Here is a 12,698-nt window from a genome sequence, read left to right as displayed (position 1 = left end):
GCCCCTCCCGCCGACACCCGCTGCCCCGCGGCGCTCCAGCCCGACCTCCGCAGGCCTCGGGGCGCGACGCCGTCCTGCCAGCGAGCGAGCGAGCGCCCGCCGGGCCATGAAGACCCGCGCCCGCCCCCGGGGGCCGCGCGCCGAGGCTGCCGCCGCTCGGCTGCTCCTGCTCGCCTGGGCCCTCCTGCAGGTGGCCGGGGCCTCAGGTGAGTGGCGCCCCGCCCGGGGCAGGGGGCGCGCGAGCTGCCCGCAGGTGCCCGCAGGTGCCCGCAGGTGCCCGCCGCGGCGCTCTCAGCCCCCGGGCTCGCGTTACGGGCGGGGAAGGTGACCGCGACCTTGGAGGTGATGGACGGAGACCTGCCCCGCCCGGGGCAGCGCGCCGTGCTGCTGTGGCCCTTCGCTGCACGTGCACCTTCCGTGATGAGGAGCGGCCCTCGTGGGCTCTTCTAGAACGTCTTTGTTTTAGAGCGGGTTAGAGGCGACCCCTGTTGCAAAAGTGCGCGCTCGGGCCGGGGCGCAGCGCAGGTGGTGCAGGCTCCTAGGCCGGCTCGGCCCGCGGGCACCGCGGGGACTGTGACCGGCGGGGCCGAGCCGCACAGCATCCCACCGGGACCCAGGGACCAGCCGGCCGTGCGACAGGCCTCGCTGCGGCTTGGCTGCCCGAAAGCTTCCGTAGAGCGACGTGTTACAAAGAAAATGGACAAAGTCAAGATTTGGCTGGCTTACGGTTTGCAGCCCTGACCTCTCTCACACGTGTAGGGTCTGCCTTTTTCCAGAACTTACCCCAGCCCCCCTTCCCCGGCCTTCCCCGGTGAGGCCACACTCACTGGGCTGGCCTTAGACTTTCCCGGAGGCTGCCGGCTCCTGAGCTGTGCTTCTAGGTCGGATTACATCAGGGCTTCCCGCCTATGGATGATTTCAAACAAGGACTTGGATGGAGATCCTTGCCTGTTTTTTGTTTGTTTTGTTTTCTGTTGGTTTTTTTTAGATTGCAAGGTCGATCTTGCCATGAGGAAATTCAGAGAATTTAATTCCGAAAATTAAGAAAAACGTAGTTTTGCAGTTAGAAAAAAAAATGAGGTTTATGGTGATGTTGGGGGAGTGAGATGTTTTATACCATCAACATGAAATCATGTGCTGAGTTCATTTAATAATAGTTGTTTCTCTATTGTTTAAAGGCACTGCAGATGTAGTCGTAGCATATAATTTAACTTGGAAATCAACTAATTTCAAGACAATTTTGGAGTGGGAACCCAAACCCATCAATCATGTCTACACTGTTCAGATAAGGTAAGCTAGGTACAAAAAAAAAAAAAGAAGAAGAATCAGGTTTTTGATGTTTCCACTTCCCTGTGCTGAATACAAATGTCTTTAAAACGGATTAATAGATGAGAGTATTTAACAGGTGACAAAGAGGGCATTCGTGGTAATTTGCTGGCCAGAGCCATACTCTAGGAAGCCTGCAACATTGCCACAACTTAAACTGATAGAATGCTTTACTTGGTTTTTAGAGGTGATGGGAAAATTCGTAAGTGGAGTCCCAGCTGGGTGTCAGTGAACCTTCCAGAGCAGTCTGTGGCAGCATTGGAAGATCGTGTTCTTAATCGATGCTAACCAACCCCATGTCTTTTTCCTGGTTAACTGTCTAGACAGTGAGCCAGATCTAACATGTTGCGGAGGGAGCAGGGAGGAGTACAAATGTATACATTGCCCTAAAGCAGTGTTTGATTCACTAATCTTTGGACCCGGAGTCCAATTCAGTTGCATACATGATCTCGGAGGAGATCAAATTTGTGACTCACTAAGCCCCGAAGAAATACTCCTCATCCATCCTCCTCTCCGACTGACAGCTCTCCCAGGAGCTGGTGATTGGGCATTTTCGGTCTGAATGTCAGTCGTGTGCCACCTGTCTTCCTTGACGGTTTTCCCCATAGTCTTGGTGAGTTTCTGGTTTCTGGGATGTTCTAGGAGGCTTGCTAGAGACCTTATAAAACAGAGAAGAGCTGCTGTGGAAATGAACACTAATTAAAGGCACAGTAGAGTCACTGGCTAAAAATTCAAGGTGTTTTGCTGTTTTGTTTCAGCTTGTGGCAAGCCTTTTATATACTATTAGGAACATAACTCCTAAGTACGAGTGGGTCTTTTAGGTGCATGTCCTTGTTTTTCAAAACGAACTTCATGACGACTCTTGATAAACGGGGAGGAGAATTTGTGTGTTTGTGTGCATTCATGTATAGATAGAGTTTCACACAGGAGTTTCATAACCCCCAGGTAATAATTATGCTTATTGTCAAACTTGTCCATTCAGATTCCACTAATTGAGAATTAGTAATTAATTCCTCTGATGCAGAACTGAAATTTACCTTAGTAAAACGTCTTCCTTCTGGATAATGAAAATATGACTTCCGGAGGAATGCTTATTCCTAAATATACGCAATCTTATGTTTGGTGAATACGTGGCAACATTTATGACCGATCTGATTTTTAAACATAAGCCTCTGTGAACTCTAAGTTCTCAGACTTTCCAAGGCTGCCGCTATTTCAGTGAACACGTGCCCTGATGTGCACACATCCTAGCAGAGCTGCAGTTTGGAGGGGCCTGCAGATGGGGATGAGGGGTTCCTGCCAAGAGCCTGACCTCCCACACTCTTACCTCCTGCACTAGAGAACCTGTGGGCACTTCTGCACCCCTGCCCTGCAGGAACCGGCACTCTTCTTCAGCCTCCCTATGGGTAAATACAATTCTTGGGTGAAAAGGACCATGGCAGTCTTATTAGGGAAGAGGAAACTTGCCCGGGGAAGGTGAGGGATTTATTCGTGACTGCCCTGGTAGTGAGTGCCCAGCCAGGTCTGGAACTGGGGTCTCCCCATCACCTGCTTTGGTGGGTCTGCCCCAGTCTGATGTGAGGCCCCAAAGCTGGGAGGAGGAAGGAAGGCCATCCCCACTGCGTCTCCTCTGTGGGCTTCTTCCCTCCTGGTTTTCCGACCCTAGAGAAACCTTTTTAACCTGCTGCTCTTCTTCACACATCCACACTCACTACCAGCCTGTCTCCACCCACAGGGCGCCACTGCTCTGCCTGGAGCCCCTGCTTGGAGCGCCAACTGCCTTTTTCCCCCATGGAAAGTTTTCAGTGGTAGTTGGGAAGTGCTATTGGCTCTTAGCACCCAAACATCACCTGTAACACAGATTCTATGGAAATGTTCTGAATTCTTTAAGTAAACTTCCAAAGCTTCTAGAAAACAACCTGCTCCTAAATTGGTGAATCTGGCTTCTGCTGGAATTTCTTAGTAATTCAAGTGGCACATTTATTATTTCCAAATTAGGAGGTTTTGCAGTACCTAGAGGAAGCTTGAAGCCTTTTAAAATGTTGATGCTGACAATTGCATTTAGAGGAATTTGGTACAGAACTGCCCCCTTCATTACCTGTTCACAGGACTTGACTACTTGAGGGGACCTAGGTGCTTGTGCTAACTTTCACCAGAGAAAGTTAGCTGTGATTTCTATGTGTGAGCTGGGAGGAACCGAATACCTATCTCAGATGGAATGCGGCCACAGAGCCCAGCAGGCTTTCCCCTGTTAATCTGAACAACATGTGTGCCATAGCGATAGAGAAGACGCGTCATGTTCTCACTCACTTTTTAGAATAGAAGTGATATAAATATTAAAGATGCATTTTGGTCATTCTGGGATTAAGAAAGCCTCTCTTATCACAGAAAGTCAGAGAAATCTAAGAAAGCAAGATATTTCTCTATCAGTCTCAGTTTGTGAATTTTAGAACAAAGAGTATGGTTGCCTATACGCCCTCACCCACGATAATTTAGTTCAGATTTTCTACAATATGTACTTACGGCTCTTACGTGTGAACTGAGACAGTTGAATCCATATGGCAGCTCATTTTCCCCAATTCAACCCGAAAGTGCAAACCACCTAGCAATCAGCAAGGTCTGGCTATGTGGGCCCCCTGTTAAGCCCTGCTGCTTAAGGGGGGAGCGCACAAGGGATGGACCCCGGTACCAAGTTCGAAGTAAGTGCTTCAGTGGAGCTATGGGCACAGGGAAGGGAGAGGCCAATTCTGAGAAAGAAGATCTGGAGATTCCTGGAGAAAGTGGGATTGGAGCATGGTCTTGAATGATGGGCAGGGCTCTCTGGTGGTCTGCGATGCTGAAGGAAAGAGCAGTGTGGCTGTCAATTTATGTGGGACAGAAACGTATGGATTCAGTGGCAGGGACACTCATCTACAGACGTTTTGGTCTTTTAGTTTCGTGGTTAGCAGTTCCTTAAACTGTTTCTTCTTCAATGATGTCTCTCAAAAGAAAGATCTGCCTTAGCCTCTTTGTCTCTCGGACTGTTAGATCCCACCTGTATTGTTACGTGATCATCTTTGGTGGGCTGTATTCGCATCCAGCAGAAGTGAGGGAGGCAGGCAGCATAATGAGACAGACAGACTCAGCTCTCACCTCATTAGCTACGTGACCTTGTACAAGTTACTTAGTGGTTCTGAGCCTGTGTGAAAAAGATCCAATAACTTCTTGGAAGGATTATAGCAAATGAAGTAACCTGTGTAAAGGGCTCTGTATAGTAGCCAGCATATAGTAGATTCAGTGATAAATAACCACACTAATCACGATCACAATCAAATGTAATATATGGAATGTATTATTTATGTAGATTCCATTATTACTACATTGACTATGTTCCACATAGAATATAGAATGTGATAAAAACATGTTGAAATAGGGGCTCTTGGGTGGCTCAGTCAGTTGAGCATCCAACGCTTAATTTTAGCTCAGGTCATGATCTCCAGGACATGAGATCGTGCCCCACATCGGGCTCCTCGCTTGGTGTGGAGTCTGTTTGGGATTCTCTCCCTCTCCCTCTGCCCCTACCCCGAATCATACTCATACTCTCTGTCCCTCTAAGTAAAATCTTAAAAAAAATAAGTGTGTAAGAGTGTTATAATAAGTAGACTATAGCAAATAATTGGGTCTTGATGGAAAATTGCTCTCTCTCCCATGTAACCATAACGAATTGTTTACATTTTAAGAAAGATATCTGGGGGGTCTGGGGGGCTCAGTCAGTTGCGCTTCTGCCTTGGGCTCAGGTCACAGTCTTGGGGTCTTCCTGCTCAGCAGGGAGCCTACCTCTCCCTCTCCTTCTGCCCCTTCCCCTGCTTGTTCTTTCTCTCTCTGAAATCAGTAACATCTTAAAAAAAAAGGTATTTAACAAATGGTCGAGAGCACAGACCCAAGCAGGCAAACTGCTGGCTGGCTCAGAGTCCTGCTGTGTGACTTTGAGCTGGTCACCCATTGTCACCTTGCCTTATCTATGAAAACCGAGTAATTACAGAGCCATTCCCAGCTTGCTGTGAAGACTCAGACACCCCCAGAGTGCTCAGCATAGCAAATGCCCGTGCAGACTGCGTGTGGGTGCTGTTAGCATAACACAGTGCCACAGCCAGAGAGCAATCTGCCTCCGATGCAAATCATGATGTTTCATGCCTCTTCCTTCCTTCCTTTAGCCCTAGACTAGGAAATTGGAAAAGCAAATGCTTCTACACCACAGACACGGAGTGTGACCTCACCGATGAAATTGTGAATGACGTGCATCAGACATACCAGGCACGGGTCTTTTCCTACCCAGCCGATGCCACTGACTACTCTGGGGAGCCTCCATTTACAAACTCCCCAGAGTTCATACCTTACATAGAGAGTAAGTACTCTTTGTAATAACCTTGCATTCTTGGTCTGAATATTTTTGTGACTCTTAGGGCCTATTACATAAGGAAAACACATGCTCTTTCTCAGAAATTGGTAAATGCCACAGCCCTCTTGGCTCATTCCTGCTGCATGGTAGGAGGTTCACAGAACGTAAACTGTGCAGTTGCTAACGGTGACCCGGAGTAACCTTCTCCAGCCGTCTGTCCCCAGGCCCTCCCAGGAACTGGCTGCATGAGGGGCAGGGGGGTAGGAATCCACCAAAGCCGGAGAGTCAGCATTGCCCCCACGGATATCTAGGAGCACATAATATTACAGACGCACATAAATCTCCTGAATATTCTCTTCCATCGTGAGCCCAGAAGTCCCAGGTTAGGGTTTCCACAGTCACAAATCTGTGGGGTAGGTCCAGTCTCCCTCTAAGTCCACGATCAGGCTTGCCGGCCTCTTCAAATCACCTGACCACGCTCGGAGTCCCGTGACGCCGTGATGTGCCCACACTTGCCTGGCCAGCCCCCGGCCTGCCTCCTTCATGCTGGCTTTGAAAATGAGGAATGCTTCCCTCCCTAACCTTCGCCCCAGTAAGCTGACTTTAGCATCTAGAAAGGGAATGCAGAGGACTCCTGCCAAGTGGATTTAAATGTGAGGTTTTTTTCTGGCCTGGACAATGGTTCTGAACTAGGTATTTTTAACAAATGTAGCACGTTAAGAAGAGTGAAATCAGCTGCTCTTTTCAGAAGAGAACGAAAGGTTGGAATGAAAGTGTGTGAATGAAAGTTTGACCAGTGCCTAGTCCTTACCCTCTGGGGGCCACTGAGAGAGCACCTTTCTCCGGGCAGGGGGGAGAGGCCCGGCGCCGTCCGCCACCTTTCCCCTCCACCGTCTACTTTGAGGGGTGGAAATAGGAAGCAGCCTAACCCCATGTAAATCCATCTGCCTTCCCTGAGCCCCTGTGGGCCAGAGCCTGTCTTCACACTCCTCTGTGGCCTTCACTTGTGTGTCTCCCGTGGCACTCAGCCACCCTCAGGGACCGTGCAGGATTGGTGATACTCACACCCGCTTTGGTCGTATCCTCAGGAGTTCCTTTTATAGTTCTTGAGGTTTTTGTAAGCCATTTCAAATCCTTTCATGGTGTAAGACAAAATATTTTATATAGTAATTTTGCATGTGCTCTCATCACACACACACACACACACATTTGTGTGTAATTCATGTTGAGCTACTGGGATTTAATCTACTGTCATGCGGCCTAAGCTCAGCAGACGACTGAGCCATTGCAGAGACCCAGTGGTTCTTGAGGTACCAAGGGCACAGCCCAGTCTTTCCCACATCCCCTAATTTATTGTATCTAAAATATGGAATCTCATACAACTGTATTGTTTAATATGACAGCCACTACCACATGTGGCTCTGGAGCACTTGAACTATGGCTGAGGCTATATAGGTATAAAATATATAGTGGATTTTGAAAAATATCTCCAAAAATTTTTATATGGATTACATGTTAAATGATCATATTTTGCTATTTGAGGTTAAACAAAATGTATTATTAAAAGTAATTTCAGGGCAGCCTGGGTAGCTCAGCGGTTTAGCGCCACCTTCAGCCCAGGGTGTGATCCTAGAGTCCCACATCGGGCTCCCTGCATGGAGCCTGCTTCTCCCTCTGCCTGTGTCTCTGCCTCTCTCTCTCTCTGTGTATTCTCATGAATAAATAAATAAAATATTTTTAAAAATAAAAATAAAATAAATAATATAAAAGTAATTTCAGCTGTTCCTCTTTACATTTTCTAACGTGAATACAAGGAAATTTAAAATTCCGTCTATGGCTCTGTTTTATGTGCCCTGGGAAGCCTCGGGGTTTGGCTCGGGAGCCACTTAGCTTACTACTGCTAAGTGAGCTGATTCGATGCAGGGGTTCACGAGGGATGACCGGGTTGTCTCGGGAACTAATGGAATTCTACTTGGCATAGAATTTTTGGTTCCATCAGAGCTCATTTTCTATGTTGTAGCAAAGCTCGGACAGCCAACAATTCAGAGTTTCAAACAAGTTGGCACAGAACTGAATGTGATCGTACAAGATGCACGCACTTTGGTCAAGGTGAACGGCACATTTCTAAGCCTCCGGGATGTTTTCGGCAAGGACTTAAGTTACACACTTTATTACTGGAAAGCTTCAAGTACAGGAAAGGTGAGGATTCTTTCATTTGCTTTTATGACTTGTTTTAAATTGTGGATCTCTGACTTTACAGCCCACTTCCTCCCTCAATTCAAAAATGCCAGAATGGAGTGGGTGAGAGGGCAGCGTGGTGGTGGGGCGGGGGGCGGGGGGCACTACCTGTGACGGGGTGCGGCCCCTCCGATACTCAGGCTCCTCCGCCAAGGACTGAACTGGGTCATCTCTAAGGCTCCTGCCGGCTCTCCCATTCCTTCCTCTCTGGAGGGTCCTGGAGACAAAATCGGTTTTCCATTCAATGATGAAATGTTTCTTTCCTTTTTTCCTTTATTGCAAATATCTTCTTCCAATTTAGGAGCTAAATTGGGCTGGATGTGCCTAAATTGGATATTTTTGGTCTTGGAAGAAGCATCCGTAGCAGTTAGCAGGGGGAACAGATCAGCCAAGTCACTTCTAATCCTTTATATGTCAGGTGTGTCCCTGCAGGCTTTTACCTTCACAATGACTTAGCAAAGGGGAAGGAATTCACTCTGAGCCCAGGTGAATTAAGAACTCTTCGTCTTTTAACAGAAAACAGCCAAGACAAACACTAATGAGTTTTTGATTGATGTGGATGAAGGACAAAACTACTGTTTCAGTGTTCAAGCAGGGATTCCATCACGGAAAGCTAACCAAAAGAGTCCAGAAAGTCCCATTGAGTGCACCAGCCACGAGAAAGGTATGTTCAGAGGTGAGTGGCTCTACCATCATTCATCTGGGAGGCATGGATACCTTCCGGAACACCGGCTCCACCCTCAGAACCAGGGTGTACTTTTGTTCAGGGAGAAACAGCCTTGTTTTTGTTGTTGTTGTTTGTGTTGTGTTGTTGGGGGGTACTCTTACAATTTTAGGCATTTGGAAATGTTTCTGTGTCATTCCCTTGTCTTAGCTAGTGTTTTCTTGAGCACCTATCCTGGGCCAAGCCCTCGGCTGAGCACTGGACACATGGTGCATGTTCAGGATTTAGCATTAAATCACAGATTTCTCTGGATATTTTTTCATACTTAAATTCTGATCCTGGGAGTTATGGGGGAGTTTCTGGACCAGCTGTAGCAGCACCGAATAGACATTTGTGGGGATCCACCATGGGCTGTTGTCACAGAAGACAGAAAGTCTAACCCCTGAAGGGAAGAGATTGAGTGTATCAGATATACCCTCGCCCACATGTGTGCACACTCGGGGCCCAGGCCCCTTGTGAGGAGTGATTCCTACCTGGAAATGCTGCAGGGGCTCAGATTCATCCAGTGAAGCTGAAAGCCTGAGTCTCCCTCCGGGCTTTATAAGCAAAGTACTCTGAGGACATCCAGGGAACAAAAGAGTCCCCGGATAACTCCATGCTGAGACAAGATTTGAAAATTTAAAAACACTTTTAGATAAATTCTCTCCTATTGGTTGACTGTGATGGCTCTACTTCTGGTCCTGCACCCCTTTGGGCCATCGGAGCCACAGTCCTCACAGCCGTCTCCCTCAAGCCAACTGGAGCTCCACTGCCTGTCTCCACACACACCCAGATCACTGCCTCCCTGCCTCTTCACCATCTACTGAAATGTGTCCTTGAGAACCATTTCAAATGCCACCTCCACCAGGAAGCCTTCTTGGCACCCCAACCAACCATCATCTCTCCTTCACGGGAACCCTGCTAGCACTCAGTGCCTCGCTGTTTGCACTGATCCTTGGTCTTCTACCGTATTATCATCCGGGCCACCAAACGCAGCATTATTTTTAGCCACTTGCTCTAACAGCTGTTCCTGCTCCCATTTACGTGTACCATTTCCAGGCTGTGAACATTATCCAGTTTATTAAATAGCCCATTAAATGATTTTCACCACTGTCAACTGCCCTTAAACATCTAGGCTTTGGCCAATTCTTTCCTAATCAAAGTCTGTTGTGTTGGAAAGAGTGGAAGGAAGGAAATTTTAAATTAAGCTAAAGCAGGCTAGTGTAATTTGGGGTTGTGCTCTCAGTTTTGCCCACTGATAAAGGGGAAGCTCTCAAAGTTGAAGTTGACTCTACCTTTTGTTTTTCAGAAATGTTCCTCGTCATTGGAATTGTGGTGCTCGTGGTCATCATCTTCACCATCATCCTGTCTGTGTCTCTGTACAAGTGCAGGAAGGTGCGAGCAAGGCAAAGCAGGAAGGAGAGCACCCCGCTCAATGCTGCATAAAGAAGGTGCCCTTGGAGCTGCCAACTGCGACAAAGTTTATGTTGCACTGTGACCAAGAACTTTTTAGAGAATAGAATATATAGAAACACAAATGAGTATTTTGGAGCCCGGAGACAGCTTGGGCTCACAGAAAGCTCTTTATGGGACCTGTTCTCATGATTAGCATTCTGGTTTCGGCAGCAGCATTAGACACTTTGGAATGTAATGAACGTACAACCCAGTCCAAGTTTTTAAAATTTCTATTTTAACACTATGGTACTTTTTGCACATACCATGTTTTAGAATGTATATTCTGCACCCCAAATGAAACCAGGTTGTCTAATCAAAAACAAATGAACAAAAGGTTTAAGAAATCCTGGGTAGGTGTTTGGAAAACTTTTGAGGTGACTTCAAATCATGTGGGAGAGTAAAATGGAAATTGGGTGGACTCTTCTAACATATAACATTGTTTTGTGATATATGGTATTTAGGTTCTTCTTTTTTGAGTTCTTTTGGAGGTTCAAAACAATTGGCAAACTTTGAATGTGTTCAATGCAGAAGACTTCTGTTTTGAGGCACATTTCCTAAAGTGCCTTACAGTTTAGCACTTTAACTGACTCAGATGCTGTGGATTAAGCACTTGACAGCTAACTCTATTTTTATAAGACTACTATACACACACCATATAGAGGTGATGATTTACGGTACTACAAGCTTTTATGGTCCATATTGTATATATTTATATAATTTTATAAAAGGTTTTATACGTGGGGATTTTCTATTTATAGAAGTAATATTGTTCTGTTTGTATATATTGAGATAATTTATTTAATATACTTTTATATATAAATAAAGGTGACTGGGAATTGTGACTATCGTATTTATTATATCTTCCATTTTGTTATTTATGGTTTGGTCTTTGTATTAGTTGGCCCTGCTGCAGGAACAAATGACCCAAAAACTCTCAGTGGCTCCCCACCACATTATCTTGAATTCTCACTTACATTAGTTTGATGACTGCGAGTTGACTGCAAGTCTTCTTAATTATGTTCTCATTCTAGGACCCAAACCAAAGGGGAAGACTCTTTGGGTCAGGGCAGAGGGAAAAGCAAATAACTAGTCACAACGGCAGCCATGCCTTCAAGCTTTGAGACACCTCTTAAAACTTCTGCTCACATGCCACTGCCCTGGGCAAGACACCTGACCACGCGTGACAATATTCTGCCTACAGGGAGGCACCACCAGTCACACAGCAATGGCAGGGCTACATGGTACCCCAGGTCGGGAGAAAATTATACAGTCTATTGCAGTTTTAGAGGGGGCAACTATTTCCTATTGGCATTAGTTTGAGTTGCAGATGAAGACTGGAAAAGAGAAAGGAAAGATTCTTTGGACTATCATCTTGAAAGAAAATCAGATAAAAGAGCAATATAAGAGAGAGAGAGAGAAGTGGAGGCTCCCTAGAATTCATTAAAAGCAAACTAGATTGGGACGCCTGGGTGGCTCAGCAGTTGAGGCTCAGCTCAGGGCATGATCCCAAAGTCCCCGGATGGAGCCCTGCTTCTCCCCCTGCCTATGTCTCTGCCTCTGTGTGTGTGTGTGTGTGTCTTTATTTTATTTATAAATAAATAAATAAATAAATAAATAAATAAATAAATAAATAAAAAAAATCTATCCATCTTTAAAATGAAAAAAGCAAACTAAATTGAGAGCAACTCATGGGTAGGACTGGGTCTGGCTCATGTTTATGGCCCTTTGAAGACCCGACCAGTAGGCTCCTGCTCATGGCCGAGTCCCAGTTGACTATATTACTTCCCTCTAGAGCATAGACATAGTCCACCATTCAAATACGAATAAAATACAGCAGAACCGTCTTGATCTCACAAAAGTATTGAAAGAGGATTCTAACTAGAGAGAAATGAGGCTCCTGGCACCTAGTCGGGCCACAACCGTGCTTGCCTCCTACTGGGAAAGGCTGGGCCCGTGCAGTCTAGGAAGAGCATCCAGACAGCTCAGCCACCTGGAAGTGCCCCCCACCCCTCACCACCCCACCCCACCCCATGGACACACGGACCAAGCACTTAAAATAAGGGAAGAATGAGTTCACTGTCCAGCTGTTCATACATTTCAAGTCCATCTATTCCTTTGCTCCGAGAACTCGAAGCATTCCCACTAAAACTCTAAAGCATGTTTTATTTGATAGAACATCACGTTCTCTAGAAGAACAGGGAAAACAATCCTTTGCCGTCCCTGGAAAAACGGGAGCCAGAAAGGAGAAAAACGGCAGAAACTTTGGAGACCTAAAGGAAAGCAGACCGAGGTTTGCCGGGTTAGTTTGCTGGGTTGCTGGCCCGAGGCAGCTGCACCGGCGCCCGAGAGGCCGCGCCCAACGGAGGCTTCCCTCTGCGGCAGAGTCGGCCACAGCCCGCGCTAAGTGAGCTCTGGGCTCCCCCCAGTCCCTGACCCCCGGGGGACCAGGATCTGGGGCAGGGGGGCCACAGGTCCCAGGAGGGCATCTGACTGCGTGTTTCCTTCCACCAGGCTGCTCTTGCCCTGCCGGGAATGATTCCAGGGTTTCGTGGCTCCGGGCCTCTCAATGGGAGGAATTGGAGGGGACCCCCTAAAGGC

General features: G+C 47.0%; 1 protein-coding gene and 1 long non-coding RNA gene across 4 annotated transcripts; one reads left to right on the top strand and one right to left on the bottom strand.

Moving 5' to 3' along the window:
- Nucleotides 1-7: 7 nt before the first annotated feature.
- Nucleotides 8-10,942, top strand: F3 (coagulation factor III, tissue factor). Of its 3 annotated transcripts, none has more exons than XM_077905500.1 (6): nucleotides 21-206; nucleotides 1,179-1,290; nucleotides 5,520-5,710; nucleotides 7,725-7,903; nucleotides 8,459-8,606; nucleotides 9,955-10,942. In XM_077905500.1, the coding sequence occupies exons 1-6, from the start codon at nucleotides 107-109 to the stop codon at nucleotides 10,089-10,091; spliced, it is 867 nt and encodes a 288-aa protein (XP_077761626.1). In that variant the 5' UTR covers nucleotides 21-106; the 3' UTR covers nucleotides 10,092-10,942. The 3 variants fall into 3 exon arrangements, with proteins under 3 accessions (XP_077761627.1, XP_077761626.1, XP_077761625.1); XM_077905499.1 differs by having other exon boundaries at nucleotides 23-206; nucleotides 8,459-8,618; XM_077905501.1 differs by lacking the exon at nucleotides 8,459-8,606 and having other exon boundaries at nucleotides 8-206.
- Nucleotides 1,479-4,634, bottom strand: LOC144318486 (uncharacterized). The gene is made up of 2 exons (XR_013384418.1): nucleotides 3,850-4,634; nucleotides 1,479-1,984 (listed from the first exon to the last, which is right to left on the bottom strand). It is a non-coding gene; the product is annotated as an uncharacterized LOC144318486 (long non-coding RNA).
- Nucleotides 10,943-12,698: the final 1,756 nt, after the last annotated feature.

Source organism: Canis aureus, chromosome 8 (genome assembly GCF_053574225.1).
Source record: "Canis aureus isolate CA01 chromosome 8, VMU_Caureus_v.1.0, whole genome shotgun sequence".
In the NCBI taxonomy this organism is placed as follows: domain Eukaryota; kingdom Metazoa; phylum Chordata; class Mammalia; order Carnivora; family Canidae; genus Canis; species Canis aureus.
This window is presented reverse-complemented; position numbering and strand designations above follow the sequence as displayed.